The 23,975-nt window shown below is 40.8% G+C and overlaps 1 protein-coding gene across 5 annotated transcripts in view; it reads right to left on the bottom strand.

The window, feature by feature from the left end:
- PRKG1 (protein kinase cGMP-dependent 1) overlaps positions 1 to 23,975 on the bottom strand; it is a 1,363,231-nt gene that overhangs the window by 11,728 nt on the left and 1,327,528 nt on the right. For all 5 annotated transcript variants that reach the window (NM_001082042.2, XM_008269904.4, XM_017348406.3 and 2 more), the window contains 4 exon segments: positions 2,655 to 2,818; positions 4,348 to 4,489; positions 13,530 to 13,619; positions 14,597 to 14,736. In NM_001082042.2, coding sequence (NP_001075511.1) covers positions 2,655 to 2,818; positions 4,348 to 4,489; positions 13,530 to 13,619; positions 14,597 to 14,736 — 536 coding nt within the window.

Raw genomic sequence — 23,975 nt, 5'->3', positions numbered from 1 at the left:
CTAATTAAGCTCAGTTATTTTTAATCACGATGAATATTTTGAATAATACATAAGTGTACTTTGGCAAGGTCATGGAAAAAATGGAATTAAAAGTTGTTTGCATATAAACAACAAACAAGTTAATTTAAAATTTTTTGAAAAATTTTCTACAATATACAATTTTCATGAAGTTTTTGAAGACTTCACATATGCATACCTTTTCAAAATTTTTTGGTCAAATTAAGGTTAAATTGTAATTCCATTTTCCGTGAACTTCTTGAATACTCATGTATTTAGGTTAATAAATTTAGTTTGCAGCTTTTGCCAAACAACAAAATTTTATTTTTATTACTCCTCTGATGTTCCATAAATTCCATGACTCTGTGGTTTAGACGTTCTCCTTTAAAATTTGCTACTTCTAGTTTTTATTACATTCCATTCAGATATTGTGGCCTGCAAAATTTCTGCTTTAAGGGACAAAGGAGTATTCTCTTACTAAAAATTTATGATAGTTTAGTATATGCTAGTTTTAAAAATAAGGTTTTCATCTTTTTTATTATTACTTAAAAAATTTCTAAGCATATAAGGAAGAACAAAAAATTTCAGCCTGGTTATTAATAGTTAAAATTTAATTTCCTTAGTTAAGTCTTTTCAGTGTGCCATAAAAACCAATTATAAATATTACTGTCTTTCCATCCATCAAAATATGGATGTATGCTAAATTTTACTTTTTCTATTCTGCAAATCTTCCAAATATTTGTATGCCCACTTAATCTGTAAAACATTTAAAACAATTTCCTCTGTATAGGAGAATATTCAACAAAATTGGGCTAGATCATAGATAATTTATTTGAAGTTCACATCAACATTTCAGATGTACTACTGAATTTCCATGTATGGGCATTTTTACAAGCAAAACTGCTTTTAGCAGGGGTAGTGGTACTAGTATAAGTGTTTTATACATTACTCCTCTCAGTTTTACCATCGCAACCAAGTCATCTTCATTAAAACCTACCCCTTCCTTTCCACTACCCTTTACCCTGTTGTATGCTCTCTGCCTCCTAGACCTAAATTGTTGGAATGATCTTCAAATTGGCCTTCCCAACCCTCTTCCAATTTTCTCTATATATAACTTGCAATATTTTTTTTAAAAAAAGCTGGAATACACATCACTCATTCCATTATCTGAAAATTTCACTAGTTCCCTCTCTAGTTGGAATCCAGACCCTCAGGCACAAGCAGTGATGATCCATGAAATGGGGCTCTCGTAATCTCCCATTATTTTCTACACACACCTTCTCCATGCCTGTGCTCACTATCTATCGCTTTAAGCCGGGCCTCTCAGGAATGCCCTTTCCTTTTCTTTCTATACCTTGATTTTAGGACTAGCTGCAGGCTTATCTTCCTCAAAAGCCTCCCTGGACAAACCTAGCCCTCTCCTAAACTCCATAGATCATCCTAATCATATTATTCCTGTCCTCAGCATATGTGATGGTGATATATTAATTTTCCTCTAAATATTGGTCCTTCAAAAGCCTGTGGTGGTATTATACTTTGTGGTTTATCTACTGTCTTTTGTAGTTGTTGCTGATTGTAATATCAGACAAAAAATGTGCAAAGCATTCACATTTCATTTAGACCTAACAATTGTTGACAGGTCCTCTTCTATATAAAGTTGATCCTAGATATTTTATTTAGCTACCACTTACATTGCTGGCTAAATGACTAGACCCAAATACCTCAAAGGTAGACATTGGGTCTTTCACAATCACATATGTATAATGAATAGCAATAAGACCAAAAACTGATGTTTCATTGATTGCCCTCACTTGGCCAATTTTTTTTTTTTTTTTTTTTTTTGACAGGCAGAGTGGACAGTGAGAGAGACAGACAGAGAGAAAGGTCTTCCTTTGCTGTTGGTTCACCCTCCAATGGCCGCTGTGGCCGGCGCACCTCGCTGGTCTGAAGCCAGGAGCCAGGTGCTTCTCCTGGTCTCCCATGGGGTGCAGGGCCCAAGCACCTGGGCCATCCTCCACTGCACTCCCTGGCCACAGCAGAAAGCTGGCCTGGAAGAGGGGCAACCGGGACAGAATCCGGCGCCCCGACTGGGACTAGAACCCGGTGTGCCGGCGCCGCAAGGCGGAGGATTAGCCTAGTGAGCCGCCTCTCATTTGGCCAATTTTAAAGCTTGTTTAGTGGAAGTATGTTACTGAAACCTGGTGAAATAAAGTTTAAGATGAGGCCGGCGCCGCGGCTCAATAGGCTAATCCTCCGCCTTGTGGCACCAGCACACCGGGTTCTAGTCCCGGTCAGGGCGCCAGATTCTGTCCCGGTTGCCCCTCTTCCAGGCCAGCTCTCTGCTGTGGCCCGGGAGTGCAGTGGAGGATGGCCCAAGTGCTTGGGCTCTGCACCCCATGGGAGACCAGGATAAGTACCTGGCTCCTGGCTTCGGATCAGTGTGGTGCGCCGGCAGCAGTGCGCTGGCCGCGGCGGCCATTGGAGGGTGAACCAACAGCAAAGGAAGACCTTTCTCTCTGTCTCTCTCTCTCACTGTCCACTCTGCCTGTCAATAAAAAAAAAAAAAAGTTTAAGATGAGTTTATCAGACTAAAAGCAGTGTGTGTTGCAGTTTTTTGTGGTCTGCTTGTCTTAGAAGTTTGCTGTGAGTGTCCATACCTGCCAGTCAGAAGTTCATACATCAGGATTCCCAGTGACCAGTAGTCGGCTGAAATGTCATGGCCTTTATTCAGGATGATCTCTGGAGCCACATACTCTGGAGTCCCACAGAAAGTCCATGTTTTCTTTCCAAATCCTATTTTCTTTGCAAAGCCAAAATCAACCTTACAAAGGAAGAAAACAAGCTACTTAAGCCATTTATGATTAAGATGTAAAACAATAAGTTATTTTACTGAAGGACACTGATGATACTTAAAAAAAAAAAATCAAAACAAGTGCAAGTCATTATAATCTTCAAACAGAATCATCTACATCCCAAACAAACAAACGTCCTCAGTGGGAAAAGCTTAAACTTAAGAACTGGGTATAATTCACATCATTAAAATAAAGGCGACCTTTTGTTTCTGGAAATACTTATTTTTCTCTTCTGTATGACAACAGAGGTTGTGGAATAATCAAAGCATTTTGTCTTTACTAAAAATTATAATTTAGGCCTTTTTAGCATCTTCCCTAAATACACATGATTTCTTCTGGACTTGATGAAGTTGATAATTCATTTTGTATTAAGTATTTGAGAGCCAACTGGATTGTTGAAGGAGGTGAGTGACATAGCTACTATACCAAAAATACTGCCCTTGGCAAACATACACAGAGATAAAATGAAAATACATCCTTCATTTTTCTGGAAACCTGTTGAGAGAGGGGCCTCAAATGCAGACAATCTATTTTTTTCCTTAAAAGATTGGAGGGAGTCTACAGTTTACTGCCATTGATTTGATTTCTTTAAAAACCCAACTCTGGGTTGGCGCCGCGGCTCACTTGGCTAATCCTCCACCTGTGGCGCCGGCACCTCGGGTTCTAGTCCCAGTTGGGGCGCCAGATTCTGTCCTGGTTGCTCCTCTTGCAGTCTAGCTCTCTGCTGTGGCCCGGGAGTGCAGTGGAGGATGGCCCAAGTGCTTGGGCCCTGCACCCACATGGGAGACCAGGAGAGGCACCTGGCTCCGGGATTCCAATCGGCGTAGCGCACCAGCCATAGCAGCCACTTGGGGGGGTGAACCAACGGAAGGAACACCTTTCTCTCTGTCTCTCTCTCTCACTGTCTAACTCTGCCTGTCATAATAATAATAATAAATAAGAACCCAACTCTGGATTAAAATTCCCAAAGTTTAAAAATAGAAGAAGGCATTTCAGATCCAAAGTCCACGAAAGTTGTCCATTTTTAAGGAAGAGAACTTCCTTTCTACAGTAAATCTTTAGAGCTTTTCATCAGTTACCATCATCATCATAGCCTGGATTATATATTATTATAAAGCTATTTTTAGCTATTTTTAAATGAGCTATAGAGCTCATTTTTTTCTCCATTAGTGCTATTCTTAAATATTAAAATGCTTCAGTTTCCCATAACAGAATATCTATTGTCCTTGGATGGTAGAAGTCTGATTAGAAAGGAGGACTCTGGGAAGCTCTTGCAGGTCTGTGAACACCTGCTGCAAATGTGTTTCCCAGTGCGTACCTGAAAGCATGTTTTGCTCAGGGTGTTGATTTTTTTCACTTTTGCATAATTTGAAAGAATATTTAGTTAAACTAAAATTCCAGGACCCGCTTTTTGAAAAGGAAAACAAATGTTAATGGTAGCAAATAAACACAGCTGTATGAACAAGTATGTGTGAAACCATGTGTGAAATGCACTGACCAATTTAGCATAACCTCGGTGATCTAGGATGAGATTTTCTGGCTTGAGGTCCCGATAAATGATTCCTTTGGAATGCAGATAGGCAAAAGCTTCTACCACACATGCTGTGTAAAATCTGGTTGTAGAATCTTCAAATGAACCTCTGAAAGATAGAAAATAGAATGAAAAGTCCATGAGACATTGCTTTCCCTAATAAGGTATTTTTTTTCTCATTTAAATACATTCCTGAGCCAAAATTTAACCCAGTGGCCAATGCCCTACTGACTGAATGCCACATGATTACCATCAAATTTGGATTATAAAGCATCCAAGGATCGAATCAATGAATTCTCTACGCTTCTGAGTGGTGTAGTAAATCTAACTTCTCAGAGGGCTGCAGAGGAATGCAACCCGTGGACTTAGGGGCTTCCTCTCAGCAGCCACTACAATCTAGAAAGGCAGAGTTACATCAGGGGCAGGAGAGGCCATCTTTTTTCAGAGTTGGAGATTATGATTTGATTCACACTGACTGGCGGGAGGCTTGTTTTTGAATCTGACGCAAATATTACTCATAAGAAAGGGAGGGAAAGCTCATGTTTGCCAAGAGTCCCCTTGGAAATCAGCTGTCACGCCACCCATGCAGTCGTGTTGCAAGCTACATTGCAATCCTGTTTTCAAACTTCTGTTATCCAGATCAACCGGATCTAGTTCCTGCACTACTGCCTTCTTATTAGTAGAAAAGGCTGACACTGAAAAACAATTAGAGAGAAAAGGTAACTGGAAGAGACACTTTATTAGTAAAACTGACAATGTTGTTTAGCAAAAAAGTGCTGTCTCATCTCTATAATTATGTACTCATATATACCGCATACTTTAAAAAGTTCATGGAAAACGAATATTATGAAAAAAGTATGACTTCAAAATACTTCGGCTCTAAAATAAACTTATCTCAATTTTTTTCATCAACTTTTTAATATTTGGTATATGTGTATACAAGTGTACATATTATTGACTGAACTAGTGAAATAAATCTTAGAACAAAGGAGATAACATTCAGTGCTAAGGAAGGACCTTTATGCTTTAAATGCTTTTGTTTTTCATAGAACTCCTTAAGATATACTGTGTTTGAGGCCAACATTCTAGGGTAGCAGGTTAAGCTACCCCCTCAGGTGCCAGCATCCTATTTGAGCACCAGTTTGCATTCCAACTGATCCATTTTTGATCCAAATCCCTGCTAGTGCATCTGGATAAGTACCCGAACATGGCCTGAGTTCTTAGGCCTCTGCAACCCACATTGGAAGAACCAGACAGTGTTCCAGACCCTGGTTTCAGCCTGGCCCTGGCCATTACAGCTAACTGGGGAGTGAACCAGCAGACAGATTCATATTTTCTCTAACTCTGCCTTTCAGATACATAAATAAACCTTACAGACACACAGGTTCTTTTCTTCTCTCTCAGTTGCTAAGCCTGAGTTAATAATTTAAGAACATTAATATGAACATCAGCTATTGGGGTAGCTGAGATAAAACATAGGTGACAATCATGGAGATGGTTTTTGATGAGGTGCAACAAATATTACCCCCAGAGCTTATTTTTATCATAGTCCCTCATGGCTGTTTGCCTTTTTAAAATATATATAAAGATTTATTGGCTAGCCGGCGCCACGGCTCAATAGGCTAATCCTCCACCTTGCAGTGCCGGCACACCGGGTTCTAGTCCCGGTCGGGGTGCCGGATTCTGTCCCGGTTGCCCCTCTTCCAGTCCAGCTCTCTGCTGTGGCCCGGGAGTGCAGTGGAGGATGGCCCAGGTGCTTGGGCCCTGCACCCCATGGGAGACCAGGAAAAGCACCTGGCTCCTGGCTCCTGCCATCGGATCAGCACGGTGCGCTGGCTGCAGCGCGCCAGCCGCGGCGGCCATTGGAGGGTGAACCAACGGCAAAGGAAGACCTTTCTCTCTGTCTCTCTCTCTCACTGTCCACTCTGCCTGTCAAAAAAAAAAAAAAAAAAAAAAAAAAAAGATTTATTGGCTGGCGCTGCAGCACACTAGGCTAATCCTCTGCCTGTGGTGCCGGCACTCTGGGTTTTAGTCCTGGTCGGGGCGGCGGATTCCATCCCAGTTGCTCCTCTTCCGGTCCAACTCTCTGCTGTGGCCCAGGAAGGCAGTGGAGGATGACCCAAGTGCTTGGGCCCTGCACCTGCATGGGAGACCAGGAGGAAGCACCTGGCTCCTGGCTTTGGATCGGGGCGCAGCGCGGCAGCCGTAGCGGCCATTTGGGGAAAAAGGAAGACCTTTCTCTCTGTCTCTCTCACTGTCTAACTCTGCCACCCCCCCCCCCCACCAAAAAAAGATTTATTTGAAAGGCAGAAAGAGATTCCATCTACTGGTGCATGACCCAAATGTGCATAATAGCTGGGACTGGGCCAAACTGAAGCTAGGAGCTTCGGTGGCAGGGGCCCAAGGACTTGGGAGCTCTTCCACTGCTCTCCTAGGCACATTAGCAGGGAGCTGGATGGGAAATGAAACTTCTGAGACTTGAACCAGTACTCATATGGGGTGCTGCATTGCAGGTGGAGGCTTAACACACCGTGCCACAATGCTGGTGCCACCTCTTTCAAAATTGAAGAAGAAAGTCTAACAAACTGACAGTGCAGTAAAGCTACATTTTTTACAAATTTCACCAGTGAACCCAAGGTGGAAGAAACTACCTCTCAGGCTGTTTTCAGTGAGTGTGTTTCAGAGAGATAAAGTCTTCATTTCAATTATTAATTTCCCCTGAGTTGCCACTGAAATAATTAGCTCTTCCCAAAAGCAATACCCTTCTTTTGAAATACAATTCCATGCATGATGATAACCACTCCTCTAGAAACTAGCATCTTAACTATAATTACCAAGATTTTTGAATCTCTTTCCAATAACATCTGAATGGAATCATTGTGAATTTATGAGGGCAAGAGAAAGTTTCTTTGAGAAGAACTGCATCTATACTAAGAACTGAATGACGTGCTTGCTGGTGCTTTGGAGCTGTCCTCAGCAGAGCCAGACTCTGTAGTCCCGGGTATTGGGAAAAGACTTCCAACGGTGTACTCAAGACCTGTACTTGTTTGTTCTTAATTATGTTTGTCCATCAAGAGGGTATTTCCTTCAACTGGAGAGATTACTTACTTCAAATAGGAAGCATCCATGTATACATAATATATAAATATTTAACATATAATTTTAACAGCACCGAGCACCCTATGTGACTTCAATCCCTCCGCAGTGGAAATCAATGCCAAGCAAAGCACACAAAGCAATACAAAGTAAAACAGTACAAGGAATGCAGTCATATTTTACTCACATTACATGGGTTGCTTTAAACATCAAATTGATAACTTCTTTACATCAGAGCTGTCTAAATGTGATCTGAGTGGGCCTTTATGGATGTTTACAAATTCTTTATTACTGCTATAAAAAGACATTATTTCTGCAGTTGTCACTGCATGAAATATCTCTGCTTTCTTTAATATTCCATTGTTAATGGAAGCAAATGCACAAATGCATTATTAATGTAACAAGAATACATATTTAGGTGAGAGATCCATTTTTGGGCAATTCCTCCTGAATAGTATATTTATATGATGGATAAGCTGGTCATAAGCAGGAAGAGGGAAACATTCTAACACAAACTCAAATTTATGGAAGGAGGCTTAGGAATTTGAACTCTAAAGCAAGAATCCTGGGTTGAAATCCAGGCTGCATATACTATACAGTTTTGAGCAACTAACTATCCTTCTCTGGGTTTCAGTGTTACCAAGTACAAAATAGGGCAAATAATAACTCTCTTGAGATCTTAGAAGAAATGCCTGGCACCCAAGTGATACTCAACAAACAGTGGCCATTGTAATTGAACACCAAAAACTCTTGTCTCTTGTTGAGTCCACTGTGTCTTTATCTAGAAAGATAAACTAATAAAATATAGGACAGGTTTCACATCTTAGGGCTGGAGGTGGAGAGTTTGCAACACTAATTATCACTGTTAACTGAAGCATCTATGAATCAACTCTGAAGAGCCCTCCGCTAATCTCTCTTCTTTTCACTTTCCCCATACTTCTTACAAGTCTGAGGCAAAAATGATCTTTTATCACCTGCCAATCAAAATACTCCCTTTTCACCATGAAGTAAACTAGCCACAAATCATAATCTTTGAGTCTTTTGGCTCCTAATCTGTTTGTTTTGGTTTTGATTTCAAGGTTTGTCTGGTCCTGAGTCATTTTGGAATTGGTAGGATTTTAGAATGCTGGTTTCCATTCCAACAGATCTGTATCTCATAAATACTAATTTTAAAAATTAAATGAAAACCCTTGTTTCAAACCTCAACACATCAACACAGTTTATGCACACAAGCTGTTTACCAGCAGTGCACTGTTTGCTACCAAACATTCGATGTAGGTAAGCTGTGGATTTTAAAACACACATCTTGAAAGTGGTCAGAAAGCATAACATAGGGTGAGTAAAAATGAAAAATTATTAATGGAATTGGAAACGACAAGGCAAATTTGATCTAAGACAGAAAAGAAATTATGTTTTAGCAACAGTGGAGAGTTGCTTAAAGAAATAAATCACTTGTTCTGTATAGATATTTAAAATAATAAATTGTGCCTTGACAGCTGTGTCATTTCAATTCAATAAGTATAGGCCCTTTTACCCTCTTGGAGAATAGCTTTTCTAGTTATCTGGCAGTACATAACAATTTAAGAGGATTAGATTATAGAGGGGTACTTCAAAAAATTCATGGAAAACAGAATTCAGGATATTTTGCTGCAAAGAATCTTGAAATCTATGCATAATTTTCTAATATACATGTCATGAACTTTTTGAAAACTGATTGTATGCAAAGTCTCCATAATTTTTGGTACCAAAATAAACTGATTATTTAACTCCATTTTCATGGGTCTTTTGAAGTATCCTTGTATGTATTTATTGATAGACTTGAAATTTTAGTACAATGCTTAATCAATTTGTAGTAAACTTACTCTCCCATGTCAAAACAAAGGCAAAATATTTCTTAACAAATGATACATTCAGGGTTTTCTGTGCCTAGTAACAATGATTATTAGTAAGTGCAAAAACTTGACATATGTTACACTCTATGCAAGTTTATTGCCAACTGTAAAATTAAGGAGGCTGAGTTTTGAAAATTCAAGGTATTTCCAAGGACATAGTCTGTGCCATCTATTCAGTCATCTTAGATGGAATATAAATAATCAGCATCCCCTAAATAGGCAGATGTTTGACATTTGAAAATTGTGGTCTCTGAAATAATTATTTAAGATATTCAGTAGGAAAAATTTACATATGAAAAAAACCTAGGGCTGGTGTTGTGGCATAGCAGTTTCTGCCACTGTCTCCAATGCCAGCAATTCATTTCAGAGCGCCGGTTTGAGTGCCAGATGCTCTGCTTCTCATGCAGCTCTCTGCTAATGTGCCTGGGAGAAACAGCTGAAGTTGACCCAAGTGCCTGGGCCTCTATCCAACTGGGAAACTTGGGTGGCATTCCAGGCACCTCCTTTGGCCTGGCCCAGCCCTAGTTGTTGAAGCCATTTGGAGGAGTGAACCAGCCGATGCAAGAACTCTGTCACTTTGCCTTTCAAGGAAATAGAATGTTTTCTTTAAAAAAATTTTAAATTCTGATAAATGATTGAAATGTTAAATTTCACTAGATTAGTCTCACTAGATTAAAATTTTATTGAATACTAGTATGTGTGCAAGTGATAATGTTATATATTATGCATTAATATAAATGCTAATGTATAATTATTATATTAAACACATGGTTTTAAGAAAGTTTAAGGGGTTGGCAATTTTTCACAAGTTAGGGAGGAAAAATGAATTACAACAGATACATATACACACACATTCATATATACTCTTACAATGTTACCAACTTATCCCAAATAAAGGGCCAGGGCTTTTGGAAGACAGAAGTCACAAGCTGGAATATAAAACATGACAGCTAATAAGGAATAAATCAGAGAAAAAAGGACAACTATGCTGATGCTTTAGGTCATGGCTTAAAGACAGGAAAATGTTTAATCATTTTCAAATTATGTTTTTATAAAGCTGCTCTCTTTTTAATTCGTACTTCCTGACAACGAATCGAGGGCTGCCTTGGGTTCCCTTCCCATGCCGGTGAGCAAAGAGAGAGGCAGGGAGTGATGGTCCCAGCCCAAAGGCGACAGGAGGGGCAGGCCTGAGCTGCTCTCAGGGACTTCCCGTGCTAAGTCTCTAAGGCTCAGAGGTATTTCCATGTCAGTCAAGAAGAAAGCCACACAAGCCTTCTCCAAATAAATCCCAACACATTTCCTGTGTGCTTTCAGAACAGCTTCTCCTACACTGCCTTGCTACTCAGGCACAAAAGGAAAACTGAATAATTTTTTACTGTACACATGTTCATTTACACTATAATTAAGCATAATAACATTATCCTTCCCTTGGCATTTTTTCAGTTCGCTTCTAACAGTTTTGAAGATTTTTTTAGCTCTAATTGAAACAAACAGAAAACTAGTCAGTGGCAATAGTAATTGGAGCCTGGATATCCAAAATGATGCTTTTCCACCAACAATTTCTTGAGGAGGAAAAAAGAAAAATCACAGAAAATAAAAGCAGTAAATCTGCATGTATACATAAAGTTGGCAAGGGACAAGGATCTAATAGTTTCATTGCTTTCTTTCTAAGTTTATTTTATTTGAAAGGCAGACAGATACTTCCTAACCGTTTGTTCCCAAAATGGCTGCAACCATTGGGGTTACACCAGGCCAAAGAGAGGAGCCAGGAACCTCATTTGGGTCTCCCACAAGTACTTAACCCATCACCTCCTGCCTCCCTTTGTAGGCATTAAAACAAAGTTGGAATCAGGAGTGAATCAGGCTTGAACCCCAGAAACCCTGAGGTGGGATGGAGGCATCCCAGGCTGCATCGTAACTGCTGCACCACACACCCACCCTGGTTTCACTGCTTTTAATGTTGGGGCTTCAGCACCTCAATTTTTAGGAAGAAACAAGTAGCCACTACTTCTCCGGACCACGCTTCTTTATGGGGTTAGGTATCTTGGAGGAAACTCAGCGATGGTGTATCCCAAACTTGAGGATGCTAAGAGGGAGAAAAATGCTAAGGGAAGGATCAAGGTAGAAAAATCAACGTCCACTGATATGTTCCCTTCATCTGCTGCTCCCAAAGCAAGTTGCTTCCAAATAGCCACCTGTTACTACCCTGCCAAATCAAAATGGAAGGTGCTCAGAAGCCTTGCCTGGCACTAAGGAACACAGAGCATAAAATCAAGTTAAATGGGGAAAATAGGAGATAATATTTACTTCCAAAAATTACTTGAATACTAATGTGTGAGCATACGTAATGCATTATGAGTGGACTTTAGAATGAGTTTTATCATTACTGTCTTCTGGTTAAGAAAGGTAATAGTAGTTGATTGGAGTTTTCATCTTTAATTTTGCTGTGTATTTCTTCCTATTCTAATCAGAGAAAAGTATTAAGGAGATTTCAAATCAACCACTGGAACAAAATGTCAGGTCAAAAATAAAATAGTACAGGGTGGGCAGTTGGCACAGTAGACAAGATGCCACTTGGAATGCCTGCATCTCATAGTGGAATGCATGGGGTCAAGTCCTGGCTTGGTTCCCATTTCCAGCTTCCTGCAAATGCACTAACTGGGAGCAGGTGATGGCTCAACTAGCTGGGTCACTGCCACCCATGAGAGACCTGGACTGAGCTCCTGCCTTCTGGTTTCCGCCTGGCTCAGCCCTGGCTATTGTGGGTATTTGGGGAATGAACCAGTTCACTCTCTTCACCTTTCAAATAAATAAAAACGTAGTAATCTAAAAAAAGCTGAACCACATTAGGATATGTCACTTATTACTTTACAAATCAGTAAATTAACTTTGTGTAGTAGGTTATAAATTCAAAGGAGGGGACCACATCTGTTTTACTTATCCCAGAATCTCCAGGTTCTATCAGAATGGTTGGTATATAATCTATACTCAAATACCCACTAACAATAATAGAATGATGTGCTATGAAATAATAATTTAGTACAGATGGTAATGCTTCTCTCTAACGTGAACATGATGCATTCTTTTGTATGTTTTTATCTTAAATGTGACAAAATATTAATGTAATATGATAAAATATCATAAAGAGAAATCCATTTGACCTATATGTAGAGATTTCAGAATGTTCATGGAACAAGCATATTACGAAAAAACTGCATGGATTTCCCCAAAAAACTGCATTAAAATAAACTTATCTGTTAAGCCTATTTTCCCTCTTATAAGTTAAAAACAGGGGAATAAAAGATCAGAAAGGGCATGTTGTACAAAATATCAGGGTACCTTAAAAACATTAGTAACATCATTTCATTTAGATTAATCCTTTATAAAGAGCCACTTGTTCTATTCTGGGACATCAACAAAGTAACAAGTGTCAAGCATTACAAGGCTTCTGGGAACACCAAGGCTATGTACAGCTGGGTTTCAGGAAGATGTTACACAACAAAGGAGAATCTAGGGGGCAGGGCTGGAACAAACAAGACATCTGTAGATGTCTAAAGGTGAATATTCAAAACACGACTTTGGAATCATCAGTGGTTCATTCAAAGGAAGTAATCACAAGATTTCCCACAGGAATATAAAATTATGTCCTTTTTCTTTAAAAAGTAAACACTTAAGATAGATAATAATCTCCTAAAATTTCCTATAGAATAACCTTTAAAAAGATGATTTTCTAGTTATATAAACATAGGATGAAAAATTGAGACACAATGAATTTTCATAATTAAAAATTAAGCCACCATTATCTAGACAAACTTTACTTTCTCTGGAAGGGTAGAAAAGTAAATCTAAATGAGATTGTTTATATGAAATACTGCTTCTAAGTGGGCTCATGTTTTCCTAAGACCAGCTAAGGGCTAAAATAGATGGCTGAAAACAGGTTAATTTTGAAACCAAAGATTAAGGTAGAGGCTCAGGAAAAAGTTACCAAGTGAGTTTTATAGTAAATTATACATGGATAGTGACCCTGTTCACATTAAGAAATATAAGCATCCATAAAGTATAAATATGATTTTCATGCTTTATAATAATTGGCTCTCCTTACAGACCATCATGGGGAATTACATTTTAGAGACACTCTGTGAAATTTCTGAAATATCTTACCTATCCCTGAGAATGGTCCAGAGCTCTCCTCCTAGGCAAGCTTCCATCAACATATACAAATATTTGCTGTCCTTAAATGTTCTGTAGAGTCTGTAAATTGCAAACAAGAAAACCAGTATTAGAAGTATTAGTGTCTTTTAAAAGGATAAAGATTTTTGAGTGCCCAGATGATATTCTTTGATTTGCAAGCTGAAAGTTTTATCGGAATGAGAGAGACCTAGCCCAAAGGCTAGTGAATAACATTTATAAACCACTGAGGCTGATCTTTCCCTTGAAACGGGTTCATCCACATGACCTTCTTCCTATGACCTTCTCAATTCCGATTTGGCTGGTATGTTGAGCATGGACTCTCAAGCAACATTTTTATCGTCATAAATGTGCAGTGCAAATGACATAAAGTAGATTAAAGTTTACAATTATGGACACATGAAATTCAAGAAGTGGTCACTTAAATTCACGTTAGATCCTGTTGTCAGCAAGTGCCACTGGGGCATGATCCAGGGGATGGAAGGTCTCACTTCCTGTCTCTTCCTCTGACTCTGCCTGCCTTTCAAAGAAATAAATACATCCTAAAAAAGAATCAATCATTTTTTAAAGTAAACTTCTTTCAGATTAGATGGAAAAGTAAGTTTCTTTCTGTGAGCACAATGTGTTAAGAGTGAGCTGACTAGGCTAATCCTCCGCCTTGCGGCGCCGGCACACCGGGTTCTAGTCCCGGTCGGGGCGCCGGATTCTGTCCCGGTTGCCCCTCTTCCAGGCCAGCTCTCTGCTGTGGCCCGGGAGTGCAGTGGAGGATGGCCCAGGTGCTTGGGCCCTGCACCCCATGGGAGACCAGGAGAAGCACCTGGCTCCTGCCATCGGATCAGCGCGATGTGCCGGCCGCAGCACGCCGACCGTGGCGGCCATTGGAGGGTGAACCAATGGAAAAGGAAGACCTTTCTCTCTGTCTCTCTCTCTCACTGTCCACTCTGCCTGTCAAAAAATAAAAAAAAAATAAAATAAATAAAGAGTGAGCCGAAGAGGCGGAGGCCGCTGGGGTCATTCGCCTCCAGGGGCAGGGCCTTTACCTCACGATGAAGTCGGAATGCGCGCCCTGCATGATTTGCTTCTCCGAGCGAATGTGTTCCTGCTGTCTCGTGTCCACTATGTGGCGCTTCTTGAGAATCTTCATTGCAAATGTTTTGGATTCTTCACTCTTCAACTGGACCTTCAGGACAGACAGACAGGACAACTGAGAAAAGCCCACAGCTTGAATGGCACAGTGTGCACTGTTATTACCTCCAGATTCACAGGTGCAGGGAAAACCCCAGTGAATTGCAGCAATCGCCTAAGTGCCCCCCACAGTAAACCCTTGCTAGACCTGAGTTCAAAATCCAGAGCCCACAGCTATCATTCAATCTCCCTCCACGGAAAGGGATGCATTTTACCTATCTGGATTCCAAATTAATATGTCTACGTGGAGTAGAAGAAGGAAAATACACTTGATTCTCAATGTACTGCTTCATTTCAAATAATGTGTTTGAGTATATTTTCCATTACTGTCCTTTAATCGAAACAGTAGAAATGAACACTAATGTCTTTTCCACTTTTACTTCAAATGTGCGGGGCAAAAGTGGGATCCTAGTCCGTACACGTTTCTAGAGCTAACTCCAGTGACTGATCCTATCCCTGTCCTAGGAGACTGCTGACCTGTCTCCTGCTAATTCTTCTCTTTTTCCCTAGCACTCTTTCCCCTCTTTCCAGTTAAAAAGAGACCATTGTCACCAGATTTCGTTTTGGAGAGATTTTGAAACTTGTTTTCTCTCCTCAAGCATGTATGATGGTTTTAATCCCCTTTGATCTCAAACCTTACATTAACTGGGGAGCCCTAGAAGCACCCATGCTGTTTTGGCAGCCCAGGTGGCCTCCAGCGGCTCTGGAGGAGGCTTGAGTCCTCCCTAGTGCCATACTTCAGACAGGCTGCTGCTCTGTGTTCACACGGACGAGAAATTCCAACAGGACGACTTGTAAGGAAACACTAAACACTTAACTTCCATATAAGGGCACTAGCATCTAGTGCTCTCCAACAGCAATACCCTCAAGACACTATCCAATAGCTCACGTTATTGGGAACTAACGGAAACTTTGGGGAAGTAACATGGCGAGCTGTTCTTGTTTTTCAGCTGAAGTGTAATGGTCCCCTCTTCAGGTGTGAGTGACGTCCTGCCTCATTTGCAGGCATAGCAGAGTTCTTAAGTGTTTTGTTCATGCACACGCGTACAGATTCAAGTTGATCTGAGAGGGCACTAATGGGCCAAGTTCGTCCGGAGGGAGCATGAGGACCCTTCCAATAAATGAGTCCTGGTCTGCTGCCAGTGTTTGTGAAGCCGCCTGACAGCTGAGAAGGGAAATAGATAATTTGAAAATGCCTTTAACCGCCGAAGGCCCTCTACTGCGTGAAATGCTTTCTTTTAAGATGACAGATGAGTGTGATACAAATGAATTCAGTGTAGTTCACGATAAAAACAAAATATATGAAAACTCCCTGCTAAAAGAAATCTCAATAGATAGGGAAGATGCCGTGAAAATGAGCCACGTCAGTGTCAGTCCTAAAATGCAGAGGGAAAGGAGTAAAGTCTTCCTCTGTTCGTTGCCTTACCTCGGATGTAGTTCAGAGGCCTAAGGTAAGAATTAATCTCTTTAGGGATGAAAACAGATCTTTGACTTGTGCGCAGGTTAGAAGAAGAGAACTCAGCCTTTACATTCACGGAGTGGGACTTGAATTCCAACTCTGCTTAAGCAGGTTGCCTAAGAAGCTGAGAGAGACCAAGCGCTCTGAGCCCTAGTTCTTGCTGAGGGTAACATCAGTGACTGCACTGAGTGACTGCGATCTTAAATGAGAGTGTGCCACTGAACGGGCATTTAGTTATAATTTCCCACCTTGTACTGTCGCCCTGCCCAGAAACCTTTACCCAGTAGGATGAAGCATAAAATTCTCTTTCAGAGGAGCCAAAATGCTTACCTATAAACATTTGAACAAATGTTTTGACCCAAGCCACTCACAGCAGCTTATGCTGTGTCCCTTCAGTTGAATTTTTTTTAAGATTTATTTTTATTTATTTGAAAGACAGAGTTACATAGAGAGGTAGAGCCAAAGAGAGAGGTCTTCCATCCAATGGTTCACTCCCCAGATGGCTGCAATGGCCAGAGCTGTGCCAATCTAAAGCCAGGAGGCAGGATCTTCTGGTGCAGGGGCACAAGGACTTGGGCATTTTCCACTGCTTTCCCAAGCCACAGGAGAGCTGGATCAGAAGTGGAGCGGCCGGGTCTCGAACCAGCGGCCATATGGGATGCCAGTGCTTCAGGCCAGGGTGTTAACCCGCTACGCCACAGCTCCTTTTAGTTGAATTTCAAACAAAAGCACAGGCACCAGTGTTTGACACAGAGGTTAAGGTGCCAGTTGGGACTCCTATGTCCCATAATGGGGTGCTGGATTTGAGCCCTGGCTCCACTCCTGATTCCAGCTTCCTGCTGATCCAGGCTCTGGGAGGCAGCAAGGTCTCTAATAGTTGGGTTCTTGGCACCTGCACAGGAGACCTGGATTGAGTTCCCTGCTGCTGGGCATTTAGGAAGTAAATTGTCGTCTGTCTGTCTCTCCCTGCCACTCAAATAAGTTCATGTTCAGTATAAAAGGAAGCTGATGAAAGAGAAGAGAAATGCACATTTTCTTCTGCCCAGGAATCCTTGCTAGCCCAGCAGGTTTGGAGCAAGCTTCAGGCCAAAGATTTGTCTCCCTCTGCAGGCTATCCCAGCATTCTAGGTGCACAAATGCACAGGATGAGAGTGTGACTGATCTGCAATTTGAATGCCTTTGTTTATATCTGAGCCATTTTCAGGCTTGTGATCTTGGTCAAGTTCTCCAAACTTTCTTTGCTATGTTTCCTCATCTGTAATATGGGCATGATCCTTATACATTAAAAAGATGAAATAAAAGTGGTTATTGTGTGCAATAACCACTCAGTCAGTGTTAGCTTCTTTTGTCCATATGTGCTTAGTTTAATGGTCTCTTCAGGCCGAGCACAATTTTCAAAATATGACTCACCAGAAACTGAATGTCGCTTTCTACCACTCCTGTCTCCACCCCACACTATCTCAGTGCCACTAAGAAGTAAAGGTTTGAGGAGCTACTTCTAAAAGACTGTTGTTGACACTTGCACCACAATGGTTTTCCTCTCCATATTCCTAGAAAGGAAAAACAAATGAAAAAATGCTAATTCTCAAGATCTTTTTGCCACGGGGCCAGCGCTGTGGCGGACCGGGTAAAGCTGCTGCCTACAGTGCTGGCATCCCATACGGGAGCCAGTTTGAGTCCCAGCTGCTCCACCTCCAATCCAGCTCTCTGCTGTGGCCTGGCAAAGCAGTAGAAGATGGCCCAAGTCCTTGGGCCCCTGCACCCACGTGGGAGACCTGGAACAAGCTCTTGGCTCCTGACTTTGGATTGGTGCAGCTCCAGCCACTGCAGCCAATTGGGGAGTGAACCAGCGGATGGAAGACCCCCCCACACACACTCTGCCTGTCCTCTCTCTGTGTAACTTTGACTTTCAAATAAATAAATAAATCTAAAAAATAAGATATTCTTTTCACAAAGAATACTGTGTGGGTTAAAATTAGAATTAGTAAAAGTTTCATTTACACTTAAATATTATTTCCATGCAAGGTGTTATATGGACATTTGGGTGACTGTATACATGGACAAAGTGAATTGGGAATTTCTTTTTTTTTAAGGTTATTTATTTATTTATGAGGTACAGCTACATACAGAGGGAGAGACAGAGATTTTCCGTCCACTGGATTAGTCCCTGAATGGCCATAATGGCTGCAGTTGGGCCAATCTGAAGCCAGGAGCTTCTTTCAGGTCTCCCAAGCAGGTACAGGGGCTCAAGTACTTAGATCGTCTTCTACTGCTTTCCCAGGCCACAGCAGAGAGCCGGATCAGGAGTGGAGCAGCTGGGACTCGAACCGGCGCCCATATGGGATGCCGGCGCTGCAGGCAAAGGCTTTACCCACTACACCACAGCGCCAGCACAGAGGTGGGAATTTCTGACATGGATGTTAAGTCAGGCTGCATGTAATGCTCAGATAACACTACCCTGAAGATGACAGGCAATGTCATCAGCATTCGAAAGCACTCTGAAGACACATTTGCTGGCCACATTTAAATACATGCCTTTTCTTAAAACCTCCTTGAAAGGAAGGTAATGATCAGGGTAAAGTTAAAACTGGTTCATTACCACTGGCTGTGAGTTGGTCTTTAGGCTGTATATTCATATATTTAACCTTGTCATTCAGAATTTTTAGTGGGCCAGCTCTCTGGTGCAGTGGGTTAAGCTGCCTCCAGAAGTGCCAGCATTCCACATGGGCGCTGGTTTGAGTCCTGGTGGCTCCACATCCATTCCAGATCTCTACTAATGCATGTGGAAAAGCAGCAGAAGATGACCTAAATGTTTGGGCCCTTGCCACCCGTGTGGAAGACCCAGAGGAAGCTCCTGGCTTTGGTCTGGCCTCGCCCTGGTCATTACAGCCATTAGGGGAATGAACCCTGGATGAAAGATATCTGTCTCTCCTCCTCTTTCTGTAAGTTCCCACTAATGGACCTAGATCACAGTGGAAGATAGCCAGGAGTACATGGGCCCCTTACTACCTATGAGAAGACAGATGTAGGTTTGGGCTCCTGGCTTCAACCAGCCCTGGTCGTTGTAGCCATTTGAGGAGTGAACCAGAAGATCAAAGACTCACACACACTCTCTCTCTCTCTCTCTCTCTCTCTCTATCTCCCTCCCTCCCTCCCTCCTCCCCCACCCCATCTCACTGTAGCTCTTACTTTCAAATAAATAAATCTCTTTAAAAAAAAAAAAAAAAAGAGTTCATGGTTTATTGGAAGAAAATGACTTCCAGGACTACATAATTAAAATGATTTCTAAAATTCAAGGCTTAAACTGTCAATATCACATGGTTAATTATTACGCAAGAATCCTTTATAACATGGTTTGAATTACATTTCCTTGCACTACACTCTCTTATACATAAGGTAATGCTCCAGAACAAAGGTAAGAAGTAAATGGAGAAAAGCGTACCCTGGGAACCTGCCTCTTCGTCATGGGTCTTTCACTAGGAAGTTATATAATTGAATGGTTCTAGAACATCATTGGGCTTTAGGCCACCACTCAGAAAGTGAGAAGTCCAGCTATATTATCTCTAAGGGCTCATTGCAGTTGGAGAATTCTGTGTATCTGTGATTTGACTTAACACCCAGGCATTTTATATGCAGATTATTCTAACCTTGTGGAAATGGCACAACAAACATGGCGTAATACCTTGGGACAAAATTCAAAGAGGAAATACCCCTAAGTGACTAAAGGTAGCTTAGGGAATCATGATGGTTCATGCTGAAAGCATGACATTGAGTTTCCAGTGTGTGCGCGGTCTACCAGGAGATAAAGATTTTATTCCCTCTCTTCTCTCAGCCCCAGCATACAAAGAGGATCAGTTTCTGTTGTGTTCTCTGTGTTATTATCTTTCAAAGAACATGCTTTGGATAAAAATAGCATTAACTTTCCCCAAAAGAACATTAAAATAGGCTCCAAGGCACAAGGGAATCTAGGCAGAGTCCTCATCATTCTAATAGCTGCAATACAGGAATGGCAAATATTTTCTCTAAATGGAATAGCACAAAATTTTAATCAGGCAATCTGCATAATGTGGCAAAGCATGAAGTCATTTCTTTTGGCTCCCTCTGACCTGGGAGGAAAGGGATTTGTAACCTACCTAGGACCAATTTGGTAATGGTTTATAATTGGAGGTTTAACCCATGCCTCCTACAGTTTGAGGTAACCTACGGAACTCATGACAGCTCTACAATACAAAGAAATTCTATTAAGAAGAGAGAAGGTAAGAGTGAGCATGAACATGCATGCCAGCCCTGGACTGAGAATGCTAGTGTCCTCTCCCATCAGGTTAACAGTGCCAGACTGCTGGAGTCAGCTTCACCTGGTTACCATCAGTTCTAACCAGAATCACCAAAATAGATCAAAGGTCCATAATAAGATATTAGCAACATCAGTAAACAAATCAGTAGACTCCATAAATGCATAAACACTGGGTTCCTCTCCACCATTTCCCAATACTCTCCTGTTGCCAGATACCTTCCCAGCCCTATTGGATGCTGGCTTAGGTTCTATGTTTAGGAAACACTCTGTTCTCTAGCAGTTGAATATAGTAACAAAGGTGGGGCAAGGCATAACGTTGCCATTAAACTAGCTGAAAATTTAAGAAGAAAAAGGAGGTGATACTATTGACATTAAACAATGGGGTGTTTAGATCATTGAACTAACTCTACAATAATACAAACAGAAAATAAAAGCAGTGTAACACCACATTTGATGTAAGAAAATATGCACCATAATTGGCAAATAATTAGAACATAGATTAATAGCAGCCTTTCTGGGAGTAGGAATGGAGAGTATTTGTAAATAGCATATGTGTTCTTACTGGGGTAAGAGAAATGTTCCAAAAATTGCTATGTCGATTGTATAATTCTAAAATTCACTGAACTGTACACAAAAAAATTTTATGAAAAATTATACTTCAACAAAACTGTTAGAGAATTTTAAAAGTAAAACCTTAGAAAATGTGTATGTATAATTTCTAGCTGTTTATTCATTATAATATTTACTTTATATGCAAGTAAATTTTAGAAATGGTTCTTTCCATATATATCTTTCACCTTCATTAAAATTTTTCCAATTACCTAGAAATTATATTTTCATTCTAATATCTGTGAAATACTGGCACATTTTTAAATGTTATTCATTTTAATGATTTCTCTATTTGCTATTTATTAAAACTCCTTAATGTAAAAAGTCTCATTTTCCAAAAGCTAATAGAATCATGGCACAACTTAAATAAAATATACTTTTCACAAAATTTTCTAAAAATTCTCTAGAACAGTAATTTTTAATATTTTAATGATAAACAAATTACAATCATAAGAAAGGCCATATAACTTTCTAGAGCTCATATACACTTTCAGAGCAGGGAAAACATATCAACCTTACTAGACATTCTAAGATAGTATTAGATAGCATATATGAAAATATTTTGAAAATTAAAAGATGCTATACAAGAATTAGCATTACTACAATGGAATTCAAAATATGTGGGAATCTTAAGATGAATATGAGCCCATGATATTCACTATGATAATTTATCATCAAACCTGGTTTTAAATTAGTTTTACCAACTGAGAGAAAAAGAAGAACTGGGAAAATGTCTGTGTCTGAATATCTAGTATTTTACTGTATTCATGACAGAAAGTCAAAAGTTCTATCTAGATGTACAGAAAGCTTCTACTCCACAAATTAGACTTGGGTTGTAGCCTCCAAGATTTCCTAACAACAACAACAAAACATCTCACTTTGCCACTTGGCATAGGTCACAATTACTTCTCTAATTTCATTTAAAAAATAGAAATGTTTCAAGTACTTAAGAAGCTATACCCAATTGAAATGCTACAATTCTTACGTCAGAATTTTTTTTTCAGTATGTTAGTACCACACTATGAATTTTAGGCAAACATTAAACAAAATCTTAGCAGACATATGCCTACTTCAATCCGATTTTTTTATGGACCTGTGCTGTGGTGCACCCATTTAAGCCACTGCTACTAGCATCCCATATGGATGCTGGGCAGCTGCTCCACTTCCTATCTAGCTCCCTGCTAATGCACCTGGGAAAGCAGCAGAAGTGGTCCGTGCACCACAGGGGAGACCTAGATGGATTTCCAGGCTCTTGGCTTTAGCCTAGCCCAGCCCCAGCCCTGCAGACATCTGGGGAGCAATCTAGTAAACAGAAGAGATTCTCTCTATCCATCTCTGTCTCTCTCTCCCTCTCCCTCCCACCCTGCTCCATGTGTATTTTCCCTATCTCTGTTACTGTGCTTCATTACTTATCTCTAATTTTATCTCTGACATCTCTCTGCTCTATACAATAACATCGTTTATTTTTCCTGAGTCAATGTGTGAAACTTAAGAACGCACTACAGCATATGGATTGCTCTATAAGATACTTAGAAAGAGCAAAGTGACTTGTCACACCCTGAGTGACACATATCAAACAGCACAGCGAATGCAAAGGATACGTTAGGAGTTTCACAGAGCTGTCAGTGTTACAAATCTCTTCAGTCATGGTATCTAGAGGCCCAGTACTATTGTCCAGGTAAAGGCTTTATGCGCTAAACTTCCTAAACCTCCTACGCATAGATGAATATATATGGGGGTGCGCCACTTTCACGACAGAGGAGTATGAGAGTAGCTTATCGATGCCTTTTCATTTCATTCCATCTGCCATTTATATAAGTGACAGAGAACCAGCAAAGAGTCTCTTCCCATTCCATCCTTGCTTTTCTCCCCACAGTCAACTCAATCTCTTATCAAGAACGCCAATTATCTCATTTGGTCTGTTACATTAAAATCATTCCTTAGCTGGTGAAAACAAATATCAAAGAACATATCTTTAAATAAAAACCAAGCAAAAGTTAATTTTCTAGAGGAAAAACTTCCAAGTTCTTCTTTTCAAGGAACTTTCACCTGGGGCCCAGCATTGTGGCATAGCAGGTAAAGCCTCTCCCTGGGATGCCTGCATCTCTTATGGGTGCTGGTTCAAGTCCCAGCTGCTCTACTTCCAATCTGGCTCCCTGCTAATGAACTGGGAGAAGCGGCAGAGGATGGCCCAAGTGCTGGGGTCCCTGCCATCCACGTGGGAGACTGGAAGAAGCTCCTGCCTCTTGGCTTCGGCCTGGCCCAGCTCCAGCTGCTGTGGCCATCTAGGGGTGTGAATCAGCAGATGGAAGATGGATGTCTCTGTTCTCTGTCTCTCTCTGATTCTGACTTTCAGATAAACAAATCTTTCAACAAAAAAGAGACATTACCTTTCAGTTTGGAAAATGTAAGAAACAGAACACTATTTTTTAAAGAAAGCAATGCAATATCAGTTTTCTTTTTTCTTAAAAATTTTAGAAGATTTATTTTATTTATTTGGAAGACAGAGTTACAGATAGAGGCAGAGACAGAGAGAGAGGTCTTCCATCCACTGGTTCACTCCCTAGATGGCCACAACAGCTGGAGCTGGGCCCATCTGAAGCCAGAATCCAGGAACTTCTTCCAGGTCTCCCATGCAGGTACAGGGGCCCAAAGAGTTGGGCTATCCTTTGCTGCTTTCCCAGGTGCATTAGCAGGGAGCTGGATGGGAAGCTGAGCAGCCAGGACTTGAGCCAGAACCCATACAGGATGCTGGTGCTGCAGGCCGGGGCTTTAACCCACTGAGCTACAGTTCCGGCCCCAATGTTAATTAAAGAAAAATAGCTTCTTATCTAGTCACCATTTTCTTTTTTTAAAAATATATTTATTTATT

Source organism: Oryctolagus cuniculus, chromosome 15, assembly GCF_964237555.1.
Source record: "Oryctolagus cuniculus chromosome 15, mOryCun1.1, whole genome shotgun sequence".
In the NCBI taxonomy this organism is placed as follows: Eukaryota; Metazoa; Chordata; class Mammalia; order Lagomorpha; family Leporidae; genus Oryctolagus; species Oryctolagus cuniculus.
This window is presented reverse-complemented; position numbering and strand designations above follow the sequence as displayed.